At 37.6% G+C, this 12,315-nt stretch overlaps 1 protein-coding gene across 4 annotated transcripts in view; it reads right to left on the reverse strand.

Annotated features, from left to right (window-relative positions):
• The window catches only part of DNAAF9 (dynein axonemal assembly factor 9), a 127,419-nt gene that overhangs the window by 73,378 nt on the left and 41,726 nt on the right, over positions 1-12,315 (reverse strand). For all 4 annotated transcript variants that reach the window (XM_045018739.1, XM_045018736.1, XM_045018735.1 and 1 more), the window contains exons 6-10: positions 11,921-12,027; positions 8,630-8,707; positions 5,179-5,277; positions 4,027-4,082; positions 200-335 (exon numbers count right to left, since the gene is read on the reverse strand). In XM_045018739.1, coding sequence (XP_044874674.1) covers positions 200-335; positions 4,027-4,082; positions 5,179-5,277; positions 8,630-8,707; positions 11,921-12,027 — 476 coding nt within the window. The remainder of the gene's footprint in view (positions 1-199; positions 336-4,026; positions 4,083-5,178; positions 5,278-8,629; positions 8,708-11,920; positions 12,028-12,315) is intronic.

The raw sequence follows: 12,315 nt of genomic DNA on the forward strand, positions 1-12,315 counted from the left end.
CATAGCAACTTCAATTTCCTGTTTCCTCCCTTTCCATTAAAGGTCTGACTGCTTTACTTGAACCTTTCAGAATATATATTTCTACTTCACACATGTTGGATGTTTGACTGATCACCAATAAGCATGTTGTAATACAAAGAAAAACAATTTAGCAAAGCAAAAACATATGCTGAGGGAAAAAAGTTATTAAAAAGCTCACCATGTGCTTAGCAGTACTTCCACCAAGGCCTGTATTTCGAACCAGATGTCCCTCGGATGGAAAATTAAAGTTACCAGAGTTCAGGTTCTCTTTACTCGAGTGATTACCAAACAGCACAAAAGGCTGTCTGCTAGGGCTAAAGAGAAAAATGTAATTATTATTGCTACACTTGTAAAATACTTGAGGCCTTGATTATATTTTAAGAGTTTTCATAAGTTATTTATTGGAATTCCCCCATTAAAACAGAGTATAGCAATGAAATTATAATTAGTTGTATAGTCTACATTGAGAATCAATGGAAATCCTCTACTGTTAGAAACAAAGAAAGAAAGAACCAAACAAAAGGGATAATGAGTTAATAAAAGAGAAGATTAGGTAACAAAATATTTATGAAAACATCTTCCAAGTCTACCTCAAGGATATTAAGAAACTTGGAGTCTAAATATTTCCTATTTGCAATTCTGACTCCTGTCTAATGTTTCTCTGGATACCTGTAGTTCAAAAAAGCTTGACAGCTGTCTCCAAACTTTTCAAAGAGCTTAATCACTATGGAAAGCCCTGACACTATGTGAGAGGGTACCTTGAACTCCACTGGATAGCAGCAGGTAAGGAAGAACCGAAGGGTAGTTCTTTAGATGACAGCTAACAGATCTTTCCTTAGCTCAAGCAGTAAAATGCTCTGCTTTTGGAACAAAAGGATGACAACAGTTCTCCTGAGATCAGTAAGTACATGTTTAATAAGTGACAGATGACAACCACAGTTCCATTAGGAAGATAATCAAATCTCTCTAACTCTCCACCAAAAAAAAATAAAAAATCCCTTCCATTTTTCAAATACTTGGAGTTACATCTCATTAAGTAACGTATTCTGAAAATTGAGTGAATTAAGTATTTTGAGATAAAAGACTAAAACAGTGCTTTTATATTTTGAGGTATCTAATGTTTCTTTATCTCAATTTAACACACAAACCACATTATCTCAGACTTTGAAACTAATTTTAACATAAGTTTGTGCAAATTTTAACTTAAGTTTTCAGAGGGAGGAATGATAAAAATCTATCAGCTATTGACGTTATTTGAAAACAACACACTTAAGCAAGGAAACAGGAGGGGAAGATGTGACAGACTATTTTCAACTTCAAACTCCAAATTGGCTAATGTTACTTTTCCAAAGTGAAAGGAAACTTCGGGAGCTGATGAAGTGACATCTCCTGCATATCCCACCAAGACGATCCCTGCCTAGAGAATGTGCATAAGTTCATTTGCTGTAAGTGAGAAACCAACTCTAAGAGAGTGTCTACACCCTGTGTGTTTGGTTAGGATTCTTACCTTGGTATTTACCAATTACTGAGCTGGTTAACACCTTTACTAAGTCTGTTCTGTATATTCCCCTAATGTTTGTTCCAGGCTACAAATATTTATTTACACAAGGATCCAGCAAGAATAGAGTAGCTGGGCCCTGGGGAAATCACAAATGTACCCTTATATGTCAGACTTAGAGCTTATCCATTAAAACAATGTTTTTCTGATACAAGCTGGTTCAAATCTCTGTACCTGGCCAACAGTATTATCAGACTAGCAATCCTTACCATTTTAATGTGCTCTGAGATGCAGTGACTATGAAATATTCTGAGAGCACTGACACGTTATCTAATTAAAATATGACCATGCAAATCATTGTGGCTACCATTGTTATATAATAATTGCAACAAATCTTATACAAATTGTGACATATGGCCAAAAGGGTTAAGCAACTTGCAGGCTAAATGACCCAAAGCCAATCATTAAAGACATGTTAGAAACTATGTGAATGGTAATTAGGGCCATTCCCTGCTAGACAGGCTAGAACTTTGAAGTGCAAGCCTGTATTGTTAGAGAATTAAAGGTGATACTAATTGTGTCTGTTTACATATATCTTGTAGCAGAGGGGTAGCCGTGTTAGTCTGGTTCTGTAGAAGCAGCAAAGAATCCTGTGGCACCTTATAGATTAACAGACGTTTTGCAGCATGAGCTTTTGTGGGTGAATACCCACTTCTTCGGATGCAAGCAGTGGAAATTTCCACTGCTTGCATCCGAAGAAGTGGGTATTCGCCCACGAAAGCTCATGCTGCAAAACGTCTGTTAATCTATAAGGTGCCACAGGATTCTTTGCTGCTTCTACATATATCTTATTTAATAATTAGCTATGTAAACAGACAGTTCCTAAAGCTATTGATTCAGAGATCAAAAGGGAATATTAACATTTAGATGAATCTTGAATGCAATGATGTCATTGTCTATGTGTCTCAAAGTTTGTGATAATTTATCTATTAGGCAGTCTCTCATGTTAATCCATGTAGTTAATTACCGATAAGGTTTGGGAAATAGAAGGTTACATAAAAAGACTATTGTTCACCCAGGATTGCATGGTCAAGTGGCTGCTAGAAAACGGTATAAAAAGACCCTTGGGCCCCAATCCTTTTTATCTCAAATATGCTTGAGGTTTCATGCAGGGGAAGCCTAAGCCATAAGGACTGAGATCTCAGTCCTGACTGGACCACCCTGAATATAAACATTGGACTATAACCTATGAACTATTTCTGAAACAACTCTTTGCAACTACAAAGCTCACCATCTCTGCTATGAATCTGAATCTCAAGAACTGTACTCATGTCTGTATGTATACTGATCTTTTAACCAATACACTCGCTCTTTTCTTTTTTAATAAATTTTAGTTTAGTTAATAAGAACTGGCTGTAAATATTTGGGTAAGATCTGAAATATTCATTAACCTGGGAGGTAATGTGTCCAATCCTTTCGGATTGGTAGAACTTTTTTATATGATGAATAATATTTTCAGTAATCTTCATCATATTTGACTTGGGTATCTGGCTGGAGGCCTGAGGTTGAGTTACTATAAGGGAACTGTGTTGCTGGCTTCTGGGTAACCAGTGAGGTATTATAGAGGGTGTTTTGTGCTGGCCTGGTGAATTTAAGTATTGGAATATTCACCAGCTTTGGGGATTGTCTGCCTTATTCTTTGCAGTTCACCCTAATTGAGTGACCTCAGTTGACTCCCCTAGGGACACTAGTCACAACTACAAAGTATTATTAGCCATGTATCTGGATTTTACATTTCAACTAAGGTTCGGTATGTGTCATTAATTTGCACATTTATAAGTTTCTACTTCCATAATATTTCTTTTCCTTAAATGGTATATAGAGAGATTGCTGTGACAGAATTAATTCTGTCAAAATTAATACTTTTGTGCTGGGATGAAACAAGCATTTTATCCTTAAATTATTCTTATGTGGCTAGTGTAAGATTTGGGTTTTTCTTATCTACTTATTTCCTTGCTTTTAAGGTGTTTTGCCTGTTAATCGTTTACAAAACCCAATATGTCACTCAGCAACTTTTTTTTTTAATACTATTATGAAAATATGGGGCCAAATGTTCTAACTTGGCCATTCTGGGCACACGATGCTTAGAAAGCATGGTAATGAATCAAGTATATCATCCTAAATAACACAGAATAGGCAACGTGGGTAATTAGAAGCCTGAATGCTTGTTCTGTACACAATACAGTCACATGGATGACAATTTACAAAGAGTTTGGGGATCCTTCAGGAGAAGAGGCTATACATAAGTGGTATTACTAAAAATATATTTCATACCTAAAGATAACGCCATATCAATCCTAAATAGGATATGATATAAAGATGTATTCATGGTCCCAAATGACATTACACTAGGTCTTAATGCATCAGATATAAAGTAACATTATATAAATATAGTACACTGATTGATGTTCCTGTGAAGATGTCATGTGTAAGATAAATGACATTACCTGTTGTCTGTTATATGGCTTGAAATCATTCCATGACTGAAGTAACTTCTGAATGGCTACAAAAAGAAAAAACAACTTTGCTATTCCAACAGTAAAAAGAAACAGACTGCCAGGTTTAAATGAGAGATGCTAATGCTATCACTAAGGCCTGGCTGACAGATCAACATAGCTACCTTGCTCAAGGGTCTGAAAAACTCACTCCCTGAGCACCGTAACTATGACAACCTCACCCTCAATTAAACGCAATTAGGTTGACAGAATAGTGCTTCCGTAAATCTAGCTATCACTGCTTGGGAAGGTGCTTTACTTACAATGAAGAAAACACCCATTCCGTTGCTATAGGAATTATCTGTACTATGGCACTATAGTGGCACAGCTACAGCACCAGAGCTGGGCCACTGTAGCACCCATAGTGTAGACAAGCACTAAAAAATGAACTACATTATATACCATTTAAAAAAAAAACCCAACAAGAAGTTGCATATCTTGATTACATAATTACAATTATTAAACTCAACTGGAACCAGTAACAGGTCACAGGGGTGGAATGCATAGTAGCACCTCCACATTTCCCATTTAAGTCATATCATGGATTATGTTAAAACAGGTCTGAAATTTGCAGTCTCTGTTTTTCTTGTTTGTTGCTTTGTATGAACTCTTACCACCAAACTGAAATGAAATTCATACATAAATCTGAATCTATTAGACAGACATGCCATACAAATAAGGTCCATTATCAGTGCAAAACTCAACTGAGTTTAGCTGAAAAGTTAAATTGCCCTGCTACACAGATGCAGCATTTTTATTATACTGTACTGTCATGTTAAACAGGAAACACAGCCTGAACTGTACAATTTAGGAAAGAAGAGTATTCACAAGCTTACACACCGCAATAGGCAAGTTTGCTTATAACCATAAAGATGAAAAAGGGGGAAAAGGGAAGAAAACAAACCCTATCAAATATAACGGCAAGGCAGTAATAATGAATCAGCATTAGTGACATTTTCATTTCAGGTTTCAGTGTGGTAGCCCTGTTAGTTTGTATCAGCAAAAACGAGGAGGAGTCCTTGTGGCATCTTAGTTAGTCTCTAAGGTGCCACATGAATTCCTCCTTGTATTTGCATTTCAAAGGGTTTAATCAAGTAAACATACCTCCCCCGCTTGAGATTCTGACAGCTCCAGGATGAAAGGAATTTCAGTGTCGAAATTAGCAAAAAAGCTGGTCCACTGGTGCTCGAAAGTCATTAAATCCTGAGAAGGGAAAAAAGCAATATGTGTTATTCTGTTCAGCTAGTGTCATGTCAGCAGGGCAGTAAATTACAGATGTTAAATGATGAAATCAACTATGTTACAACACTTTTAACAGTCCAATTATGTAAAATCTTGTTTTATGACCACTTCAGACCTTGAAATTTAGTTGTGTCAGTCAAAGCTTAATATAAACTGGAAAATTCAACTTTCATTGAAAAAAAAAATCTTCTGTCCAATAAGTAATTTCAGTCTAAAAATTAAGCCATTTATTTTGAGACTGTCAAACTGAGTTTTCAGATTACTAGGTAAAAGCTATTTGAAGAGATACTCAAAAACTGAAGAGGCAAATGTGTAAATATGAACAGGATCAAAAATGAAGTACTGCCTAATACATTTTAAACATAAGGAATCTGTACATTGCTCCAATACGGATTTGTACTTTTAACATCAAACAAAGACAGTAACTATAGATAGAGAGGAGGGAAAAAGTGATTTCTTATAACTGGAAATTATTCTAATTATTCAAGATAAATTCTGCCCCATGTGTTTTCACCCCTCTATCCCTAAACAACCTGGCTGGAGACAGCAAGTATGTATATCAAGTATGCTAGATGTCAGGTACAGAATGGAAATTAATCGGCACACAAATTAAGGCAGTGAGAATTAAGATTGAAATTAAAATGTCAGAAAAAGAATAGAGAAAACCAAATTGTATCATGCAGATGAAGTAGATATTTGGGATGGGTACATAGTGTATCAGAATTACAACAAAGTTTAGTGTGGGATCTACAATTATTGCACAGTATGTATTATGTGGAATGGCTTCCATAGTTTTCCTAAGCATGAACCTAGAAGAAATGGGGGGAAAGGAAGGATTATTGAAGTGAGAGGGTTTAGACTGTTTGGTCTTTTTTAAAATGGTATGAGTCAAAATTATATTTTTATGTCCACATTATAAATTTAGCAACAGGCTATGCACAAGACAATACAGCCTATTCACTTACAGCTTCATTAATGCAGTGCTAACAATAGTAAGCCATACAAATTAGATAGAGCAGTAACATTTACAGTCTTACACACACTTTAATGTGGACATTTAATGTCTAAACAAAATTGTTTATTTACGACTACAGACTGATCTTCATTAATTCTATACTTTGAAGCCATAAGCTGCAAGAAAACCTCTGTTCAGCAAGAATGAGCAAAATGAAAAGCTTTTCACATAGGTTATTTTAGCTTCCTATAATAACATAGTTGAGAAGTACTTTCATTAGTTTATTCAGGACAAGATGATATGCCCCATGCTATACGTCATAATTCACTGTTTTAATACCAAGCAGAGTTGTCAGACTTCTTGAGTCAAAGTTTTATTATAGTTAAAACAAACAATGGCAGGAATTTCCAAAAACTCACCATGTGGACCAAACTCTGCTCCCACTGAAGTCAGCTGGATTTTCACCATTGACTTCAATGGAAGCAGAGTCAGGCCAAGTCCAAGCATTTCTGAAAACCCCACCGTGCATCTTCCATATTTTTAAAGAAGAAGAAGAAGAAGAAGAAGAACCACAACAAGAATGGGCAGCCTCACAGCAAGCCTTTGAAATGGGGGGGGGGGAGGAGGAGGGAACGGGAGAGAAACAGGACTGCTTGAAACTGGGCACCTTAAATATAAATCTTTGAAATTTGTGTGTCCGTTCCAAAACGTCTTTTAAATGCATCAGTTGCTTCACTTCTAAAGACAGAAATAAAGCATCTTACAATATGTAAATAAGATTTGATAGATACGCAATTAAAAGTGTTAACATCCTGTTTATTTCATTGGGATTTATAAGCTAGCTGATCATGTGTTTCAAGACAGACTCCTATTCAAACTAAGGACGACACTATGTCATTTCAACCACCATTATGGAAATTAACTACTGGACAACTGGATACCTTAAGAGATTGGTAAAAGATTCATCTCTAGGTCACTGGTTCAAATGGACTCCAGGAGAATGATAATAAAGGCATACTGACATCTGATGGCAGTCCAATGACATGTGAAGTGAGATTGTCTCAGTCCAACCACTTAGTTAATGATATTTTAAGCACTTTGGGCCATGGATCAGCTCTCTCATGTTTTTACGCAGCCTAGCACAATGGAGCCCTGATCTCTGGATTCCCAAAGTGCTACTGCAAACATCAAACCAGCAAACCACACAACCTTTAAATGACAGGTATTCACATGACAAAACAAAAATCTCAGCTAATACCTCACACTCTGGTGTCAAGAGTAACAATAAACCAAGATGAGAACTGAGAACGTAAGAATTACTGTACACTCTCAACCCTACAAGAGGTCAGGCTTCATCATCATAGAGGATGCTGTCTGAGCAACATAAGGAAGTCACTAAGGTCTCTATGATTGCTGTTTCTGTTCTATGCATGACAGAATTAAACTGACAATATGGTAATTTTTAATAGCACACCAATTTCTAAAAATGCACAAAAGTAAATATAAGACACAAAGTTAGCTACAATTAATCCTGAATATCTTGTCCACATTTATGATTGTAGAGCTATCCATCAAGACCAGCAACAAAAAAAAGTGTATCAACTGCCTGAGAGTCTGAGACTGATGTCAGTTTTTGGTAAACAGCACTAAAACAGGAGAAGATAAGACAAAACAATTATATACACTTGTTTATAATCCAGCTCAAATTGCATTCAAATTGGATTTAGCAGAGGCAATACTAAGCCTCGCAAATTGATGTTTATGTCAACTAAACTTTAACTACCAAAGGCACTACTATTCTAGAAGCATATAGTCCTCCAACTTCAAATTGATTTAGGCATTTAAAATCAGACTACCTCATTAGAAAACAAGTTCACTGGGAAATGCATAAAAACGTATTGTAAAAATTGCTTGCGGCCACTGTGTGTCACTGTTGATCTGTTTTTAAACTATTAAGTAGTTATAAATCAATACGAACCAATTAGGTTTATGATAAGAAAATTATTCTTTTGTTAACACAATGCTTCTTCTGCAACGCACTATTCTTTTAACATGCACTGAAGGACTGGTGTCAAGAACATACATAATACATAGTGCTGTGGCCTGCAAAGAATACAGCCAACTCATGCAATTGTGGGGATTCTCTCTGTAGACTTGATAAGGTAAAGAATACAGTGTCTTTAATTCCACAGAAGTTACATAAACTTCCAAAGAGAAAACTGCAGCACGCTCACAGTATAGGGAGCCTACACTCTGGCTGATCTAGTCAAACCAGTTTTTTGTTATACACTAACATAAATTGACACTTTTCATCTAAGACTTGTCATCAGTTAGTTCAAAGCATTTCAGCTGCGTTACCTCAAAAAGCAAGTCCTCCAGGGAAACGGGATCCATTTTGCTGTATGTTTTCCATAGATCCATGCTGACATCCATTAACTGTAAAACATTTTAATATATATCTTTTTACTGTGAAAATACTGTAAGTAATGTGACATGCACAGATCTATGCAGCACTCAAGCACTTAGCTGCTGGGTGCGGAGCAGTTTTGCAAGTCTGGCCTTCAGCCTGCTACAACAGTTTGTATGAATCTGAAACACTCAACCAATGGCATAAGCATTTCAGATTCAAGACTGGATAAGATTTAAAAACTCTGGATAACCCAACCTATAAGATTCATATCCTTTACATTAAGTGACAGTATGTAACTGATATTTAGGTCTTATGTGCTTTTTCACAGAAACTGTATCCTAAAAGGCTTTTCAGAGTTAAATATAATAGAGTTAATTAAGAGCAGAGAAGAGAGATATTAACAAGTATAGCCAAGGGAAAAAAAGACAAATTTGCAGTTAAGATTTTAAAAAAGATTGAGTCTCAATATGGTAGAGCAATACAAGAAAGCAGCTCCAAATGGCTAGAACTGCAGAAAAGGCAACTCCCTGGTATGAGTGAATGGTCAGAAAGGCAGACGGTACCAAGCTAAAGCAAGTTACACGTTAACTGGCACTAACACTAAAACATTTTCCTCTATAGGTAAACATACATATGGAGCTATAATCATTCAAAAATATTCAAAGAGACACTGACATTTTAAGTGCTTTCTAGATTTTGAAATATTTCAAAGAGTTTTCAAAAATGCAACACTGAAAGTTTTATATGACTGAAATGACTATATAAAGCAATTGCTCTTCACTGAATCTGGCAACAGATTGCCTTCTAAGACATGGTTTCCATTCGTTCATCATTTACAGCTAAGTGCATTAATGGAATTCTGTGCATAATAGCACTGTGAACATGTGCCACCATTGTATCATCACAAAATATTAAGAGGTGATTATTAATCTTTAAATATTTTGTGAAATATTGATTAAAAGTCTTAGTTGGTTTTGAAAAAGAACAGAATAACTACTTTAAGTATTAAATATGTTTTTAAATATTCTAATGAGGATAATTTTGAACTGAAGAGAATGGGGCATGTGTGGCTGCATTATTGTGTTAAAAGCATCAATATACCACTAGTTTGAAGACCTAAAACTCAAACAAAATACAGACAGGGAATAGGCAACGACTTTGCTTATGCAGCATGTAATACCCTGAAGTATCTTTGTGGTCCCAGAGCCCAGGTTTCAGCCCAAGCCCAAACGTTTACACTGCAATTTTATAGCCCCACAGCACAAGTCCCACGTGCCCAAACCAGCTGACCCAGGACAGCTGGAAGATTTGTACTGCAGTGTAGACATACCCTTAGAGGTCTCCCCTAGATTCATAGGGTAAAATCCTAGTCCCAATGAAGTCAGTGGCAAAACTCCCATTGACATCAGTGGAGCCAAGGTCTCACCCATAGATTTTAAGACCAAAAAGGATCATTATCATCTAGTCCAGTGACACTCAGAGCTCAGTGGTTCATGAGCCAAATTAGCTATCAACATTACCCAAAGAGCTACAGTCATGTGAATTCATTGGTTAATTAAATCATGGTGTTTTAATATCTACTGCAAAAGCCACAGGAAACACATCGAAGAGCCTCTTGCAGCTCGGGAGCCTGTCTGAGTATCACTGCTCTAGTCAAGCCTCCATTAGAGCACCTATCTATTCAGACCATGTTCACACCTTTTGAGATCTGACAGGTTCACAGCACAAGATGGTACGAGGAAATGAAAACATGGGTGAGGATTTCAGAAGAAGAGTCAAAGCAATGAAGTACATGAACGCAGCTGAGGAAAAGAAAGGCAGATCTGTAGCACAGATGGGCCAAAGACAGACAGATGAGTAACATCACTAAAAGTAGTAATTAATCAAGGCAGAAAAAAGAAAAAAAAAAAGGTATGTGTACCAAGTGATCCTCCATAGAGGAGCCTAGATGAAGAGCACCCATGCCTAGAGACAAGGCAGGAATATTTAGACAGTAAAGTAACAGAACTGGGACAGCAGAGAACCAGAGATGTCTGCATAGCAATGGACGTGTTCCAGGAAGGTGAAATGAAGTAAACAAAATTTTTTTAAATGGTACTTATATAGCGCTCTCCTCTGTAGACAAAGTAGGTAGCTTTTATTATCTCAATTTTACAAAAAAGGAGCACACAGGGCTACTACACTTGCCCAAAGTGAAATGGCAAGTCAGTGACAGAACTGGGATTGGAATCACCAGTCTGGTGCCTGATCCAGTGAGCCATGCTGCCTCACAAAAACCTGACTTAGGAGAGAGAACCTGCCAGCCAGAACAGCTGAACCAACAACTCATCCAAATAAGAAGTTACTGTCACTCCTCCTTTCCTCAGGTGATGGGCCATAAGTACACTTAACAATGATCTAAAATGTTTTATTTTCTTCAGATCTGTATCTTACCACCTAGCAGGGCTCAAAACAAATGCTCTACACCACTAGAAAGGGAGATTCAGAGCTCTCCAGCAGAAAAAAGCACCAGTTTCTAGTACACTTAGTTCATAAGGTAATAGACTGCAAACATGTCACTAGTCCACAACTGAATACTGCCCACTTCATACCTAGATAATTTTGTTTGAGAGGAAGAGACTGGAGGAGAGAATTCTATGTTTAGGTAACGATAACTAAGGCTATGATTTAGTCATGGAGGTCTTAGAAGTCATGGAATCCATGACTTCCAGCAACCTTCATGACTTCAGCCTGCAGTGGTCGGGAGCTGCAGGGTCCTCCGCCACCTGTGGGGACAGGGAGCTACGGGGTATCTCCGCCACCTCTGTCAGCCCCAGAACTCCAAGCTGCCACCGAGGAAACTCCCCCACAGCTCCTGGCCCCTGCGGGTGACGGGGGAACCCTACAGCTCCCAGCTGCTGCAAGCCCCCACAGCTGCAGGCAGCAGGTGTAACCCACAGATCCTGGACCCCGTGGACGGCTGTGGAGGACCCCCGGAGCTGCAGGCAGCAGGGATACCCTGCAGCCCTCAGCTGCTGCAGGCAGTTCCTAGGCCCCTGTGCAGCTGCCCGCTTCAGAAGTGTAGGGACCCACAGATCCCCATTTTGTCAGGGATATTTTTAGTAAAAGTCATGGACAGATCACAACTTCCGTGAATTTTACTTTCTTGCCTATGACCTGTGTCTGACTTTTACTAAAAATATCTGTGACAAAAACTTAGCCTTAACGATGATAAACTGAAGTACTTGCTTAATACATACCTCATATTTCATGGTAAAAAAGCCATCGCCACCGATCCCCTCCAGTGCAAAGGCCTGCACTACTGGCCACTTTTCTACAATGAACATATCAAATATCTGTAGATGACCTATAGGAATCAAATATTTCACAAAAAATGTTAAGTGACTATAATAAAAGCATCCGTTTAATATATCTCACCTTTCTACAATGTGCCAAAGTTGTTCTGACGGTCTACCAAATGACTTGAAATATTCCTTTATATATATATATATATACATACACACACACACACACACACACACACACACACACACCATAAAAGCTTTTTTATCAGGCATGCTGGAGGTATGAGGGGTGCCAGTAAGTGAAAAACTAAGAGGGAGGGAGGGAGGGACTTTGAACTCCACAGCTCCCA

The sequence above is a fragment of the Mauremys mutica genome, chromosome 5 (assembly GCF_020497125.1).
Source record: "Mauremys mutica isolate MM-2020 ecotype Southern chromosome 5, ASM2049712v1, whole genome shotgun sequence".
In the NCBI taxonomy this organism is placed as follows: domain Eukaryota; kingdom Metazoa; phylum Chordata; order Testudines; family Geoemydidae; genus Mauremys; species Mauremys mutica.